General features: G+C 46.2%; 1 protein-coding gene across 1 annotated transcript in view; it reads left to right on the top strand.

Moving 5' to 3' along the window:
* The first annotated feature begins 4067 nt into the window (after positions 1–4067).
* The window catches only part of LOC124024486 (filamin-B), a 115942-nt gene continuing 101133 nt past the window's right edge, over positions 4068–18876 (top strand). The window contains 1 exon segment of the mRNA XM_046338393.1: positions 4068–4507. Coding sequence (XP_046194349.1) covers positions 4216–4507 — 292 coding nt within the window. The 5' untranslated portion in view covers positions 4068–4215.

Raw genomic sequence — 18876 nt, forward strand, 5'->3', positions numbered from 1 at the left:
GAGGGAGACAGACAGACAGACTGAGGGGGAGGGAGATGGACAAATAGACAGACTGAGGGGGAGTGAGACAGATAGACAGACTGAGATGGAGGGAGACAGACAGACAGACTGAGGGGAGGGAGATGGACAAATAGACAGACTGAGGGGGAGTGAGACAGATAGACAGACTGAGGGGGAGGGAGACAGACAGACAGACTGAGGGGGAGACAGACAGACAAACTGACAGACTGAGGGGAGGAGAAGGACTGACAGACTGAGGGGAGGGAGACGGACTGACAGACTGAGGGGGAGTGAGACAGACAGACTGAGGGGGAGGGAGACGGACTGACAGACTGAGGGGGAGTGAGACAGACAGACTGAGGGGGGAGGGAGACAGACTGACAGACTGAGGGGGAGGGAGACGGACTGACAGACTGAGGGGGAGGAGACAGACAGACTGAGGGGAGGGAGACGGACTGACAGACTGAGGGGGAGTGAGACAGACAGACTGAGGGGGAGGGAGACAGATAGACAGACTGAGGGGGGGAGACAGACAAGACAGACTGAGGGGGAGGGAGACAGACTGACAGACTGAGGGGGAGGGAGACAGACAAGCAGACTGAGGAGGAGGGAGACGGACTGACAGACTGAGGGGGAGGGAGACGGACTGACAGACTGAGGGGGAGGGAGACGGACTGACAGACTGAGGGGAGGGAGACGGACTGACAGACTGAGGGGGAGTGAGACGGACAGACAGACTGAGGGGGAGGGAGACAGACAGACTGAGGAGGAGGGAGACAGACTGACAGACTGAGGGGGAGGGAGACGGACTGACAGACTGAGGGGGAGGGAGACGGACTGACAGACTGACTGGGGGAGGGGGACTGACAGACTGAGGGGGAGGGAGACAGACTGACAGACTGAGGGGGAGGGAGACGGACTGACAGACTGAGGGGGAGGGAGAGGGACAGACAGACTGAGGGGGAGACAGACAGACAGACTGAGGGGGAGACAGACAGACAGACATTCAGACAGATAGGGGGTCAGCCATGTAAAGGTGACCCAGAGAACAACGGGTTTGGGTCATAGTGACCACATCATGTAGAGGTGACCCAGAGAACAACAGGTTTGGGTCATAGTGACCACATCATGTAGAGGTGACCCAGAGAACAACGGGTTTGGGTCATAGTGACCACATCATGTTGAGGTGACCCAGAGAACAACGGACATAGTGACCAGAGAACAACGGGTTTGGGTCATAGTGACCACATCATGTAGAGGTGACCCAGAGAACAACGGGTTTGGGTCATAGTGACCACATCATGTAGAAGTGACCCAGAGAACAACGGGTTTGGGTCATAGTGACCACATCATGTAGAGGTGACCCAGAGAACAACGGGTTTGGGTCATAGTGACCACATCATGTAGAGGTGACCCAGAGAACAACGGGTTTGGGTCATAGTGACCACATCATGTAGAGGTGACCCAGAGAACAACGGGTTTGGGTCATAGTGACCACATCATGTAGAGGTGACCCAGAGAACAACAGGTTTGGGTCATAGTAGAGGTGACCCAGAGAACAACGGGTTTGGGTCATAGTGACCACATCATGTAGAGGTGACCCAGAGAACAACGGGTTTGGGTCATAGGGTTTGGGAACAACGGGTCATAGTGACCACATCATGTAGAGGTGACCCAGAGAACAAGGGGTTTGGGTCATAGTGACCACATCATGTAGAGGTGACCCAGAGAACAACAGGTTTGGGTCATAGTGACCACATCATGTAGAGGTGACCCAGAGAACAACAGGTTTGGGTCATAGTGACCACATCATGTGACCACATCATGAGAGGTGACCCAGAGAACAACGGGTTTGGGTCAGAGAACAACGGGTTTGGGTCATAGTGACCACATCATGTAGAGGTGACCCAGAGAACAACAGGTTTGGGTCATAGTAGAGGTGACCCAGAGAACAACGGGTTTGGGTCATAGTGACCACATCATGTAGAGGTGACCCAGAGAACAACGGGTTTGGGTCATAGTGACCACATCATGTAGAGGTGACCCAGAGATCAACAGGTTTGGGTCATAGTGACCACATCATGTAGAGGTGACCCAGAGAACAACAGGTTTGGGTCATAGTGACCACATCATTCTGGCAGGTTCTCTTTACATCTCAGGGAGCCAAACTATACGTCACTGGACTGAGAACAATGACAAGTATACAGGGACAGGAAATGGCCATTGAGACACACTCACACACCAGGAATGTCTGTTGGGAAGAATTGGTGGTGTCACACACACACACACACACAGAGGGTGGTTCCACACACACACACACACACACACACACACACACACACACACACACACACACACACACACACACACACACACACACACACACACACACACACACACACACACACACACACACACACAGAGGGTGGTTCTACACACACACACACACACACACACACACACACACACACACACACACACACACACACACACACACACACACACACACACACACACACACACACACAGAGGGTGGTTCTATACACACACACACACACACAGAGGGTGGTTCTATACACACACACACACACACACACACACACACACACACACACACACACACACACACACACACACACACACACACACACACACACACACACACACACAGAGGGTGGTTCTATACACACACACACACACACACACACACACACACACACACACACACACACACACACACACACACAAGAAGCTTTGATTGGTAAAGTAAAGCCTGGGGCATGAAACATGTCTTTATCTCTATAAACTCTTCAACGATCAACATAAATCTGTCATAAAGCCTTGGCATCGCAACATAAATGTAAGGTTCGTGAAACAGAGTTGAACTCAACAGCTGTCACTCGCTAGGCTGCAGGCGTGGCAATGTGTCTCTGCAAGAAGTTGTGATGCAATGTAGAACCACCCTGTGTGTGTGTGTGTGTGTGTGTGTGTGTGTGTGTGTGTGTGTGTGTGTGTGTGTGTGTGTGTGTGTGTGTGTGTGTGTGTGTGTGTGTGTGTGTGTGTGTGTGAACCACCGTGTGTGTGTGTGTGTGTGTGTGTGTGTGTGTAGAACCACCCTCTGTGTGTGTGTGTGTGTGTGTGTGTGTAGAACCACCCTCTGTGTGTGTGTGTGTGTGTGTGTGTGTGTGTGTGTGTGTGTGTGTGTGTGTGTGTGTGTGTGTGTGTGTGTGTGTGTGTGTGTGTGTGTGTGTGTGTGTGTGTGTGTGTGTGTGTGTGTGTGTGTGTGTGTGTGTGTGTGTGTGTGTGTGTGTGTAGAACCACCCTGTGAATCACCAGAGATCACGCATTGATCCGTTACACCGGAAACACCACAGAATCTAAAATAATCAAAACTGTGGTTGCCATGGACACATCTACACTCAGAGGACGGGGGGGGGGGGGGGGGGGGGGTTGGTTGATGTGAGGTCAGGACTTGTACGATAAGGTGTGGTCCTGTGCAGTCAATGTCATTGACTGAGGACCGCTATGTAGTTGAATGTGATTGCTTTTATTAAATATGTGTATTTTGTTTTGTTATTGTGTTTTCACTGCTCTCTTGTAAAATATGTTGTTAATCTCAATGTGACTCCCTGTTTCAATAAAGGGTTCATATGAAATATACATATTATACCTCCCTTTAAATCCATGAGGCCATTCATAATGGTTATGTCCAAAAGTAACACCTTAAAATGATGATTTGTTTAGATATCATGTCAGTGGAACTAATTGGGTAATAAATCTGATAAATGAACACCTTATCAGATACAGAACCTCAAAATGTTTCAATTCCACCCAAATTGAATCTGTGGAATTTAGTGCATCAAGAAGAGGAAGAGAACGATGTGTTCAAAGAGGTTTTCAAGATCTTATTCGTTCATCTACAAGGAGTAGCCTACACACCTGAAAAGTATGACAGTTGATTATACCTGTGACATGACAGGTAATAAATTAGGGCAGGACCGAAAGAGGAGCCAAACAGTGAACGTGTCGTCATCGGAAGTTGAAGCCGTTCCAGGGATAAAGTGCAGTGCGCATGCGTAAGGCCACAGAGCGGTGGAAGACTCTGGACCGCAGGACACTGAACAGTTCAAACGCAGCGGAGCCAGCGACAGGAACACGAGACTACAACTCCAAACTATCTAAGGAAGAAACCGGGGGTAAAAACCCGTTAACGAGATGCCGGTTACAGAGAAAGACTTGGCAGACGACGCGCCATGGAAGAAAATCCAACAAAACACTTTTACGCGCTGGTGCAACGAGCACTTAAAGTGTGTGAACAAGAGGATAGCCGACCTACAGTTGGACCTGAGCGACGGGCTGCGACTTATCGCCCTGCTGGAGGTACTGAGCCAGAAGAAGATGTACCGAAAGTATCATGCTAGACCTACTTTCCGCCAGATGAAACTCGAGAACGTGTCCGTGGCGCTGGAGTTCTTGGACCGGGAGAATATCCGACTCGTTTCCATAGGTAAGATCCCGTTTTAATTAATGTCACGTGGTCCCGTCTACCTGATGACAATAGAAGTTATTTTTGTTTGGAATGATATCCTAGTCACTTACTTCTGTATTGACATTTTGTCTCAATTTGTATCAAATATATTCCGCTGATCCTAATAGAATGGGCTAGATAAGTTTTATCAGTCGTATGTACGGGATACACATGTATACACCGTCCAACGAAATGCTCACTTGCAGGTTCCTTCTCAACAATGTAACAAGAAATGATGTGATAAAGTTAATGGCTCAGAATATAATGAACAAGTACAATGGAAGGAACCATTTAAAGGCCAACATTTCCGTGTTTTGGGAAGAGGGGATTAGGTGGGTAGGTGTTGTACATTGTGCAGAGGAGAATCAGTCTAGTTGAAGTGTTAACCAGTCGGATGTCCTGCATGGACGGGAGCACGGTCCCATTGACTGACGGTGCCGTCGTCACTGAACGTTGCAGGGCCTTGCGACCGTGTACGGAACGTCGCCTGTAATTATGGCACTTTCAAGACAACTGGAGACTCGGAAATTACCAAGCCATGACTTCAGGTCGGAATTCCGAGATGGATGGCTGTTCAAAAGATGTTCTCCCCCCCCCCTCGTTTTCCGAGTTCCCAGATGTTTTGAACGCGGCATTATGCCCAGTACATCGGGACTTACCTCATTTCACCATGCGTCTTCACGGAGTCTTGCCGCACTACTGAATGGACAAGTGTATTGTTTGTAATGCAAGATGGATGAGAGCCTGTCTCTTTTCGGAGATCTAAATTATTTAGAGCGATTGCAAAATATAACTTGTCATTCAAGACATGATAAATAAATGGGTTTTTGGGTGTTTTTAACGTTACAGCACGTTGGTCCTGCCGTGACCTGTTGCACCCTCTACATCCACTGATTATTTCATGCTGCTGCTTATTCAACATGTGAATATCTTGAAGAACGATCTGGCCATAATTGCCATGTACTCTTATAACCGCCACCCGGCACAGCCCTCAGAGCCTGGTTTCTCTCTAGGTTTCTTTCTGGGGAGTATTTCCTAGCCACTGGGTTTCTATATCTGTATTGCTTGCTGTTTGGTTTCAGGATGGGTTTCTGTATAAGCACTTTCTCAACTGATGTATGAAGGACTTTATAAATACTTACGTTGTCCTGGGGATCGGTTTGTGAACAGTCTCATCTCACTCTAGGTGAGGGGTCTGTTTGAACAGTCTCAGAACCAGATGGCTGAGGGGAGTCTTCTCTAGGTTCCTCTCAGTCGGTGAGGGGACTCTTCTCTAGGTTCATCTCTGTCGGTGAGGGGACTCTTCTCTAGGTTCATCTCTGTCGGTGAGGGGACTCTTCTCTAGGTTCATCTCTGTCGGTGAGGGCCCTGTTTGTGTGAACACAGTCTCAGAACCAGATGGCTGAGGGGACTCTTCTCTAGGTTCCTCTCTGTCGGTGAGGGGACTCTTCTCTAGGTTCCTCTCTGTCGGTGAGGGGACTCTTCTCTAGGTTCCTCTCTGTCGGTGAGGGGACTCTTCTCTAGGTTCATCTCTGTCGGTGAGGGGACTCTTCTCTAGGTTCATCTCTGTCGGTGAGGGGACTCTTCTCTAGGTTCATCTCTGTCGGTGAGGGGTCTGTTTGTGTGAACACAGTCTCAGAACCAGATGGCTGAGGGGACTCTTCTCTAGGTTCCTCTCTGTCGGTGAGGGGACTCTTCTCTAGGTTCCTCTCTGTCGGTGAGGGGACTCTTCTCTAGGTTCATCTCTCTATCGGTGAGGGCCCTGTGGGATCAAGTGCCTTTGAACCGATATGGTAGTAGGTGCCAGATGCACCAGTTTGTTTCAAGAACTGCAACGCTGTGTATCAATAATGGTCCACCACCTAAAGGACATCCAACCAACTTGACACAACTGTGGGAAGCACTGGAGTTAACATGGACCAGCATCCCTGTGGAACGCTGTCAATACCTTGTAGAGTCCACGCCCTGATGACTTGAGGCCGTTCTGAAGGCAAAGGGCGGGGGGTGGGGCTCAAGCTACATCCCATGACTGAGGAAAGATGTCTATTATCCATTTTAACTACATGTTAGTTTATGTACAGCGTTTCTAATATTTCAGGCCATGTATAGCAGGCCCTTGTGCCAAGTTGAGTCCAACACCTCTTTGGAATCAACAAAGCATGTGAGGATTTTGTTGGTTGTCTATCAATTAGGTTGTGATGACTACGTGGTAGTGCTAGACACTTTGTGTGTCAGACTAAAGACCCCTCCGGCGCTCCCACTACATGTAAACTTTGTTTACCACCAAGAAGTGGTGGTAATTACCCACGTAACAGCTTGGGATTTACCTACAGGTTTCATTCCAGTGGTAAACTAGGATTAGACGTTGCTAAAGCTTTGGAGTTCTAGTATATTGGCACAGACATTTGCTCAGGACATTGTTTTCACTGAGAATGTTGGCGTTTTTTTAATGCTGCAGAGGCAGTTCCTGTGGTTGCTGCTAACGCAGATTCCACGGTCCTTGTTGGGGATAAATATTGTTGAAGATGCCTGCGCTGAGGATAGTGCTAAGGATTTGTGGTCGGTGTATTTTGTTTGGGATACCGTCCACACCACAGTCTATTTTGGGTTGGCGGGTTTGTTTTGTCTTTAGCAGCTTAGTTGTAAATGATCGTGTGAGGGTTTTTACTCTTGTTTCTTAGTTTTATAGAGCTGAGAAGTGTTTCATCCAGCGACCTGTTTTGGCTAGATCACTCTTCATGTTTAGTGTGTTCTCATTTTCCCAGAAGTGATTTGATTCTTCAATCGCCATGGTCTTTTCAGTCATGCTATTCCTTGTGTTTTGGCTATGTTTTGGCTTTCGCCTTCACTATGGTGAAACACCTGGAGGTTTTCTGGGTCTTTCTCGTGCCTTCGTAATGGATAAAATCCACGTTGCTTTAACAACGTCAGAAACATGCTTGGTCTTGTGTGTAATCAGGGGTTCTTCAGGTGTCTGATCAGTAATCCAAACCAGCAGGTAGACTAGCTTGATGCGCACACACACACACACACATGCAGGAAGGCGAAGTTGGTTCACACCTGTGGCGTTTCAGCTGCCAAGGAGAAAGAACAGCGTGTGTTTATATCAACTAGGTCCTTATCTTTTAAAGCCCTGTATGAACACAATGTATTTACCCAGCCCATTTACTAGTTTAGAACGTCAAACATAACATGCATCACCATGGAAACGCCTATTATAGGGTGTGTGTGTGACCTGAGATCACTCCTCTTTGGTCTCCAGGAAACATGTGGTTGATGGATGGTTACCTGGCAACATGATGAAGACTTCAAAGCTGAAACTCTGGTTACCTAATAGTTTGTTATTGGCTTTTGATCTGAAAACCATGAGTGAAGCAGCACAAGCTCCAACGTGATTATTAAGTGATGTCCGAGTACCTGATTTTTAAAATGAAAGGTTTAAGTAAAAATGTAGCTATTCATAACCTGCAGCTGACGTAATAGATGACCGCTTCAAAAAAAAAAAAAAAAAAAGCAATTTTGAGAACCATTACGACAAACAGAACCCATCTGTCAGGCTACATAATGTACTCTATATGCTCTGTCGGCTGCCACAACAAGGGGGAATGCTGTTATCTCGTTTTATAGACCGCCAAAAGATCCAGGCCGAGTGCTGGAGTGGTTGGCAGCGATTTTAAATTATTATTTTTTATTTTAAAGTTCAAATATTTATTGTTTAAAATCAAATAAAAAGTGGACAATGTATTTGTCTTTGCAGTGCTAATTTTGTTTCCGGTGAATGCTAACGTTAGCTAGCAAGCTAGCTTTCTTCAGTCTAGTAAAAGGATCGCTAGCTAGATGGCTATCGTACGGCTGGTTGTTCCACGGATGTGCTAGTTAACCTCCATTATTTGCTCAGTAGATAAGGCCACTGCTAATATAACTCATTTTAGCTAGACTAGCTGTCTTGCTGTGTGCTACCAAGCGAGTACTGATGCTAATAGCTAGCAAGACCTCTCCGGCGCTCCCACTACATGTAAACTTTGTTTACCACCAAGAAGTGGTGGTAATTACCCACGTAACAGCTTGGGATTTACCTACAGGTTTCATTCCAGTGGTAAGCTAGGATTAGACGTTGCTAAAGCTTTGGAGTTCTCGTCTTGCTCGTACACATACACAAATAAGCCCAACATTAATGCGTTACATTGTATTTACACACACATCTGTCAGAAGTGGTGACTGGTCGAGTCTATCTGTAGTTCTGCAGGACCAGGATGTGAGTCAGACTATTAATATTGATTCATTTTTGAAGAGGAGGAAGCAATGGCAGACCAGCTCACTACTTAACTTGAATCCTAAATGAATGTTGACCTGAGAACCGACCCCCAGCCTTCTGCAGCACTAGTTTCTGTCTCTGGTTCATTAGGGACAAAATGGAAGCCGATTAATTGTCACTATCCATTGTGTATTTTGAAACGTTTTCCTATGTTGCTCCCAAATGAATACAACTTACCTGCTTTATGACTCATCTCCCGTGATGCATGTTGACTTTCTCAATCTTTAAAAATCAATGCGCTCACACACACAGAAATTGCGACATGCTTCGCACAGAACAGGTGGAGATTAACAAAATGACATGCTTTCTGACAAGTCCTTCCCAACAATACAGTGAAATATTTCTTTTTTATTTTACCTCTTTTTATTTAACGAGGCAAGAATAAATTCTCCTTTTCAATGACAGCCTAGGAACAGGGAGTTAATTGCCTGTTCAGGGGCAGAACGACAAATAGAAGGACAATGACAAGGAATGAATACTTAAAGAACTTCCATGTGCATCGCTTCGGTGTAAATTATGTAGATGTCAGTGGCGGTTGTTTTTAAGATGCAATTTTTATTGTTTGAGCTTGGCCTTTTTATTGCTGTGTATTAGATGACTGCCAATTTGTAAGTCGCTCTGGATAAGAGCGTCTGCTAAATGACTTAAATGTAAATGTAAAATTCATATTCCATTTACCCAGATCAATGTAACATGGATAGGTTTACACTGGAATTTAATGCGAGGATAGGTTTACACTGGAATTTAATGCGGGATAGGTTTACACTGGAATTTAATGCGGGATAGGTTTACACTGGAATTTAATGCGGGATAGGTTTACACTGGAATTTAATGCGGGTAGGTTTACACTGGAATTTAATGCGGGTAGGTTTACACTGGAATTTAATGCGGGTAGGTTTACACTGGAATTTAATGCGGGTAGGTTTACACTGGAATTTAATGCGGGTAGGTTTACACTGGAATTTAATGCGGGTAGGTTTACACTGGAATTTAATGCGGGTAGGTTTACACTGGAATTTAATGCGGGTAGGTTTACACTGGAATTTAATGCGGGTAGGTTTACACTGGAATTTAATGCGGGTAGGTTTACACTGGAATTTAATGCGGGTAGGTTTACACTGGAATTTAATGCGGGTAGGTTTACACTGGAATTTATTACAGGAGCCGTTGTGCCTTTACACCTGTGGATGGACCATGTTATTTCCTTAGTGATGTTAAATTCCTTTTTGTCCGTGGGAAAGGGCAGTGGAGTGTGCATCTGTTGGGGTCCTATATGGAGTGGGTCAAGGGTGACTGAACTCTAAACTCTTCCTGTCCAGGAGGCCCAGCTCTAATACAGTAGTCAGTACTATATAAACCCTTCCTTTCCAGGAGGCTCTAATACAGTAGTCGGTACTATATAAACTCATGTTGGTAGATTGGTGAGGTTGTTGTCAGCCCTGTACTACATAAGTTTGCCCTGGCCTAGCAGAACCTCTACACCACCCCTCCCCTGGGAAAGGCCTTGGTGTGTTTTTGAAGGCTGTTGAAAGCCTCCTTACCCCTCCCACACCCCTCCTTACCCCTCCCACACTCCTCACACACAGACATGCACACGCACACACTCATCTGCTTCTCGTGAACGGTTACAAAACTTATGAGTCTCTAGAAACAGCGAGGTCATGCTGATGGAATCCTGCTCCATGTTTTACCGCCCCTGGCCACCGCGAGAGGGGTCCCCTGGCCACCGCGAGAGGGGTCCCCTGGCCACCGCGAGAGGGGTCCCCTGGCCACCGCGAGAGGGGTCCCCTGGCCACCGCGAGAGGGGTCCCCTGGTCCCCTGATCCTTCACTAGAGACTGTTTAAAAAAATGTTTTAAAAAGTATTTTAAAAAATCTCTTCTGGTTGCTGTGACGACGTCCCCAACTGGACTCTTAAGACCAGGTTCTAAGGATGAAATATCAGAATTCAACTTGTAACAGTTGTTGCTGTAGATTGTTTTCGATGTCCCGAGCTACGCAAATAAAATGAGCTGTATTATGCAAATACTTTATCGTGGCACAAGTGACCAATCGAAACTCACTAGCTTTGCAACCCTTAGTGAATTGGCTGTTGGTACGTAAGCACTACCTAGCATGCTTGTTAGCACCCACATGAGTGCGACGCTAGGAGAGACTCCGCTATATAGTGCATGTCGGCCTACGCAGTAGGATAAAATGGTTCTCTCCCTAAAGCTTTGCGTCCCCTGCCGAATGGGACAACCACAGAGCAAGCTCCACTTGCCCGGCTGCCATAAATGGTCAGTCTTTCACTTTTTACAATGGGGATGACCAGTTTTAGGTTAAGCCTCCTGGAATTCCTTAGTGTTTCACCCCCCCCCAAAAAATGGGTTTTGGCGACGGTGATTTACTTCCCTAGAGTGTTTAACTGATAAATGCAATGTGTCTGTGCTTTTTGAATGAACTAGCACAATTGCTAACTATCATACTAGCACATACCCCCATAGACTGCCATTAATTGTGCTAACACTAGTTAGCATTGGCTTGCTAAACTATCTCCGTCTTCCTTCAAACTGGACACTGACATAACATTATATCCACAAGTTAATGTGACTCTGGGCCAGTAGATCGAGGGCCGCATTGCCAAAAATCCTGAAGTAACCCTTTAAGGTCCATGCTACAGGTTCTGAAGTTTGACCTGGTCACCACCAGGAGGACAAATGGAGGGAAGTCCCCATAACTCTGGGCCCACCTCTGTCATTGGTACCACTACTATGCAGTCTACAGTGACTGTTTGGGTCAGGTCCTACGCCTGCCTTCCTTCCCTCAGAGGCTTTTTATGCTGCTCAGAAGAATGCCTTTGTCTTCAGGGGCTCTGTCTCCATTCTATGACTAAATTATACAGCGTGATGGAACAAGCAGTGGGACTTAGTGTTTTTGTATCACTGCAGGGCTACCGTTGGGGAATCTCAATGTTCAGTATAACCTATCCATCACAGCCTTCACTCACTGTCTCTAGTAGTAATGTATTAAACCGTTGAAATGTTTAAACAAAGTTGGTTCGTAACTGGAACTTTTTTCTCTCTCTCTGCGCATTAAAATCACATTTTCTGTTTGTTTTATAGCCTAACTAGGCGATGGGCTATAAAGGCCTGGGGTAAGTTGTTAATGTTAAATCAAACCAGAGTTGAACTTTAGACTAGTGAATTGACGAGTGATGGTAGACATGGTGAGATACGGATTACCAAGACGGCAAGAGAAGAAAGACTAAGCTCATTGTGTTTGTCACATGTGCCGGACAACAGGTGTTGACTTTAAAGTGAAATGTTTACTTACGAGCCCTTAACCAACAATGCAGTGTTAGCCTCGTTATTATGCAACTATCTTAATTTCTATGTACAAAGAGTGCTGGTACAGAGTAACCTTACGATGAGATGCCAAGCAGTGGTCATGGGTGCCCATGCCTTGTCTTTTCAGCCTCCTGAGGGGAAAGAGGTGTTGTCCTCGTTGGTGTGTTTGGACCATGATAGGTCCTTAGTGATGTGCACCGCGCAACTAATGATGCCAGTGTGTTAAGTCTTGGGTCTGTAGAAATTGCCAAGATACAGTATCCCATGGTGAGATTCAACCTCTGATCGCTGGTCCTAGTGTATCACTGACTCGGTCTGGTGGTCAACATGCCTATACTGTGCCCCTCACTAACTTGCGATGAAAGATGCAAGTGTTCAACTTGTTTCCATACAACCGAGATGACTCATTAACAAAAAAATACTGATTCTTAGGAGTTGCTTCCTTAGTGGAATCTAATCTTGACACTCTGAAATGAGAGTTGAACATTGAAAGAGTCGGGAATCAAGTCTTTTGGAGTTGGTAGAGCAAAGCAGCCAAGTCCTGTATGACAATACTATGAAGTTAAACGATACTGAATTTTGGATACTGAAATACAACATTTGCTGGGTGGAATTGCAGGTGCAATGCTTCAGTATCTGAACGGGGTCTCACCCGAAGACTCAATCCGGTGCTGCCTTTTGTGAATTCACATTTAAGCTGTGGAAATCCATTTTATTTTTAACAAGTACTTTCCCTTGACTTCTGGTACTGTCCCAGTAAAACAGCGTTTTAGTAAAGGCCTGATTAGTTATGGTTCTGTCTGTCCTGCGGGTCGGTGGGCGTACAGGGCTTAGTCTTCCACAGAGACGGTTTAAAGTCTAGTAATTCTTCTTGATGGATATTGTGGTGGACCCGGTGCCCTTCACCTTCCCACTTCCCTCTCGCTCACCTTCTCTCCACATGGAGGTATGGCATCTCACAACCTGGTGCCACTCGGACCAGGCCACAATACCACTCTGTTACAGAGAAAAGGAAACCTGAGGCCCTGAGCTTGGTGGCCTCTTATCATATGATCTCATGCAGCCATTAAGTTTATTAAAGGAATTTTTCACCCAACCTCCTCCCTCTCTCACCCCCACCTCATCCCTCTCTCACCCTCAGAGTATGTAGCCTGTAACTAGGGGTTTAGTGAAAACAAGAACACTGGGAAAGCTTCTTTTTAGACCAGCTTCCTGACTCCTCAGTCCTCTTAAAGGTGAGTTGCTGCTCTGTTATTGGAGTAGGAGGTGCTGGGAGCTAGGTGGGGCTTGGTAGTTAATAAATAACTCTTGTGTTTGTCCCCGTCCCCCCCCCACCCCTTGCACACCATGGGTTTACGTCATTCACTCTGTTGGAGGAGTAGCTGTAAGCCTCTGAACACACCCTAACTCACCGGGGTGGCAGCGAGCTGAGTTTATCTTGACATTATATTAGACAGAAGCTGTTTGGCAAATAAACGTTATTTGTGACATGCTTTGCAAAAGAGGTGACAGAGTGAAAACATGAAATACATTTAAGCACATTTATTGGAACTAAAATTCCTTGTTTAATTAATCACAACCCCTGAGCAGTTTTCTGTGTCTGTGCGCCGTAGCCCGAGACTGCTGCACAGTTCCCCGGGACTGCAGTGCAGAAATATCAGAGAAACAAGAGATTGAACTTCACTTCACTTTCTAGCGCCGTGGTCACCAACCCGTCAAACGCGATCGACTGGTCCATCTTTAATGCGTTCCTAGTCGCTCCCCCAACATTTCTGTAGATAAACAATGATAAAGCCTTGTAACTGTTTTACTCTTCATGGGCTGTTGGCAGTTGGTGCACCTGATTTCCACTGCCTGGCGCGCCGGGTAGGTGAACTTGCAATCTTTTTTGAACCATTTCATGCGTCTGAAGATACAAACTGCCTTCCTGGCGGGCCAGAGAGCAAAAAGCAACTTCCTAAACAATGTTTTGGTTTGTTTCTAGCTTGTTAGCTGATGTGCCAGTTCAAGTAATGATATCATAGCTGACAATGTCTTAAACTTTGATCCCGTCTGTGTCAACTATAGTCAGTTTACAGGCGGTCCACTGGAGTATAAGTGAATGCTGTTTTGGCCATAGACAGTTGTGGCATTCTAATTGTCTAGAGTCATGTCGTTAGACGAGGTATAAACCAGCCGTATCACCTGGGGCAGTGATTACTGCTGTGAGTCTTTCTGGGCAAGTCTGAGCTATCCACACCTGGATTGCGCAACATTCTGTCCGTTATTCTATCAAAGTTCTTCACGCTCTGTCAAATTGGTTTATTGCTTAACAACCATTTTCAGGTCTTGCCATGTTTTTCAAGCAGATTTAAGTCAACTCTGTTACTTCCTCTCAGGAACTTTCACTGTCTTAGTAAGCAACTCCAGTGTAGATTTTTGCATTGTGTTTTAGGTTATTGTCCTGCTGGAAGGTGAATTCATCTCCCAGTGTCTGATGGAAAGCAGACTGAACCAGCTTGTCCTCTAGGATTTTGCCTGTCCTTAGCTTCACTGTTTTATTTTTAATCCTGGATAAACTCCCAAGTCCTTAAGTACAAGCAGACTCATAACATGATGCAGCCACCACTGTTTGAAAATATGCAGAGTGGTACTCAGTGCTGTGTTGGATTTGCCCCAAACACAACACTTAAAAATGTAAAGTCGCTGTTTTTAGTGACATGGTGTATTGATATACTTTGAATGGTGTATTTAACTTCATGCTCAAAGGGATATTCAATGTCTGCTTTTATTTACCCATCTACCAATAGGTGACCTTTGTGAGCCAATGGAAAACCTCCCTGGTCTTTGTGGTTGAATCTGTTTGAAATTCACTGCTGGACTGAGTGACTTTACAATTATCTACGTGTTGGGTACAGAGATGAGGTGGTCATTCAAAAAATATGCTAAACATTTTTGTACAGTCTGTGCAACTTGTGATTTAAGCACATTTACTCGTTAATTTATTTAGGTTTGATAGAGGTTGAATTCTTAATGACATTTTTTTTTTTATTGTCTAAACATATTCCACTTTGTGGTCCCAGTGATGGCAATCTCAATTTAATCAGTTTTAAAATCGGGCTGCAACAATGTGGAAAGTCTAGGTGTAATTACTTTCTAAAGGCAGTGTGTGTGTGGGTGGGTGGTGTGTGTGGAGTCCGCTGTGCGACATTGATGGAGATGGAGCAGAAATTGAGTAATGGTTCTTATCAGGAACCTGTCAGAACAAGTTTAACAATGGGGTGTGGACTTATACTGGAGTGGCAGCAATATCCTTTCGCTCTCACTTTCACTCATTCTCTCTCTGGTGTAGGCTGAGAAAGTGATTGAGATGCTGTTCCTTTGCTTGTGAATCATTAACTCAAACACCAGTAACTTCAGGAGGTGGAGAAATTCTCCTGCAGTTGTCTCCACAGCTAGATGCCTGCACCTAAAATGGCACCCTGTTACCTCCTTTTAATGCTATACTTCAGGGGATAAAGCCCGAGATTGTAAAAGTGTGTGTGCTGAGAGTTGGGTAACCAGGTAAATGACGGAGGCTCTGCCTGTGCATGCCTCGGTTTGACGAGCTGTGAATTATAGTTGATGTTAGGGAATACAGGCAGCTGCCAGAACACACACTTTGTGTGGTAATCTCATTCCCAGATGGCGCAGTATTCCCAGATGGCGCAGTATTCCCTTCCTTAACTGCACTAGTTTTTAACAAGAGTGCTATGGGCCTTGATCAAAAGTCATCCACTATATAAGGAACAGGGTGCCATTTGGGACTGAACATACAGGGCATTTAGAAAGTACCCTTTGATTTGTCCCACATTTTGTTACGTTACAGGATTATTGTAGATTTATTTAAATCATTTTTTTTTCATCTACACGACACCCTGTTGGGGGGGTAGTTGTACAGCAGTCTGGCTTGGGGGTAGAAGCTGTTTAGGAGCCTTTTGGACCTAGACTTAAGTAGTAGCTTCCGTCTGGCCACTTTACCATAAAGGCCAGATTGGTGGAGTACTGCAGAGATTGTTGTCCTTCAGGAAGGTTCTCCCATCGACACAGAGGAGCTCTGTCAGCGTGACCATAGGGTTGTTGGTCTTCTCCCTGTCCAAGGTCCTTCTCCCCGATGGCTCAGTTTGGCCGGGCGGCCAGCTCTTGGAAGAGTCTTGGTGGTTCCAAACTTCTTCCATTTGAGATTGATGGAGGCCACTGTGTTCTTGGGGACCTTCAATGCTGCAGAAATGTTTTGTTACCCTTCCCCAGATCTGTGCCTCGACACAATCCTGTCTTGGAGCTCAACGGACAATTTCTTTGACCTAATGGCTTGGTTTTTCCTCTGACATGCACTGTCAACTGTGGGACCTGATATAGACAGGTGTGTGCCTTTCCAAATCATGTCCAATCAATTGAATTTACCACAGGTGGACTCCCAAGTTGTAGAAACATCTCAACGTTGATCAATGGAAACAGGATGCAGCTGAGCTCAATTTAGTCTCATAGACAAGGGTCTGAATACTTATGTAAATAAGGAATTCTGTAAAAAAATAATAATAATAATTAGCAAACATTTATATACCTGTTTTCACTTTATGGGGGGGGGTTAATTTAAATACATTTTAGAAAGAGGCTGTGATGGAAAAGATGGAAGAAATAGTAAAGGTTTCTGAATGCACTTCATATTGAGGGTGTTTCTGAACTGTGGATTTGAACATTCGTACTACTCATCTTCTCTGTGTTTTCACTCTCTGCCACTTTAAATCTAGTGTTTACCCATGTTATCAGTGCGTCGCTATGGGAACAGATCAGAATAACACAGAAACTGTCCTCGAACTGTCTTAACAGGCTCTGCATGTAATGGTGGGGTACTCACGGGCATGAAACTAGTTTCGGGTGTTGACATGGCAACCTGAGTCAGCAGTCTGGTGATTGGTTGGTTTGAACTTAAAGTCGAGACCTTTCCTACCAGCAACATGGACGTCACCCAACAACCAATCACCAGTTTGATAGAAGTTGGCGTTATAATGGTGTTTTCCTGGTGGTTTAGAGCTACTCTCGTATAAACTCAGCAAAAAATGAAACTTCAACTGTTTATTTTCAGCAAACTGAACATGTGTAGATATTTGTATGAACATAAGATTCAACAACTGAGACATAAACTGAACCAATTCCACAGACATTTGACTAACAGAAATTGAATAATGTGTCCCTGATCAAAAGTAACAGTCAGTATTTGGTGTGGCCACCAGCTGCATTACGTACTGTAGTGAATCTCCTCGACCGCACCAGATTTGCCAGGTCTTGCTACCCCACTCTTCCACCAAGGCACCTGCAAGTTTCCAGACATTCCTGGGGGGAACGGCCCTAGCCCTCACCCTCCGGTCCAACAGGTCCCAGACGTGCTCAATGGGATTGAGATTCTGGCTCTTCGCTGGCCATGACAGAACACTGATGCTCCTGTCTTAGTCCCCATTTCCTGTCTTATAAAACGGCTCTGAAAAGACATCAGACAGAACAGGGAGCATGGGTACTGTCTCAAAGGAGTTTTACCTTGTCCCCTGTGCAGCACGAATATCACAGGACGAAGAGGACTTCAAACCCGGCTGCCGCTGGGCCAATTGTGTTCCGCCCTATGGGACTCCCAGTCACGGCCAGTTGTGATACAGCCTGGAATCGAACCATGGTCTATAGTGACGCCTCTAGCACTGAGCTTGCAGTGCCTCAGACCGCTGTGCCACTCGGAGGGCTCTTCCTCTCCCCATAACCCTTCAGACAGGCCATGGTCTATAGTGACTCCTCTAGCACTGAGATGCAGTGTCTCAGACCGCTGTGCCACTCGGAGGGCTTTTCCTCTCCCCATAACCCTTCAGACAGGCCATGGTCTATAGTGACTCCTTTAGCACTGAGATGCAGTGCCTCAGACCGCTGTGCCACTCGGAGGGCTCTTCCTCTCCCCATAACCCTTCAGACAGGCCATGGTCTATAGTGACTCCTCTAGCACTGAGATGCAGTGTCTCAGACCGCTGTGCCACTCGGAGGGCTCTTCCTCTCCCCATAACCCTTCAGACAGGCCATGGTCTATAGTGACTCCTCTAGCACTGAGATGCAGTGTCTCAGACCGCTGTGCCACTCGGAGGGCTCTTCCTCTCCCCATAACCCTTCAGACAGGCCATGGTCTATAGTGACTCCTCTAGCACTGAGATGCAGTGTCTCAGACCGCTGTGCCACTCGGAGGGCTCTTCCTCTCCCCATAACCCTTCAGACAGGCCATGGTCTATAGTGACTCCTCTAGCACTGAGATGCAGTGTCTCAGACCGCTGTGCCACTCGGAGGGCTCTTCCTCTCCCCATAACCCTTCAGACAGGCCATGGTCTATAGTGACTCCTCTAGCACTGAGATGCAGTGTCTCAGACCGCTGTGCCACTCGGAGGGCTCTTCCTCTCCCCATAACCCTTCAGACAGGCCATGGTCTATAGTGCCTCTAGCACTGAGATGCAGTGTCTCAGACCGCTGTGCCACTCGGAGGGCTCTTCCTCTCCCCATAACCCTTCAGACAGGCCATGGTCTATAGTGACTCCTCTAGCACTGAGATGCAGTGTCTCAGACCGCTGTGCCACTCGGAGGGCTCTTCCTCTCCCCATAACCCTTCAGACAGGCCATGGTCTACTTTACGCAGCTATAACCCCTACAGTCATATTTCAT

This window comes from Oncorhynchus gorbuscha, linkage group LG03 (genome assembly GCF_021184085.1).
Source record: "Oncorhynchus gorbuscha isolate QuinsamMale2020 ecotype Even-year linkage group LG03, OgorEven_v1.0, whole genome shotgun sequence".
Taxonomy (NCBI): Eukaryota; Metazoa; Chordata; class Actinopteri; order Salmoniformes; family Salmonidae; genus Oncorhynchus; species Oncorhynchus gorbuscha.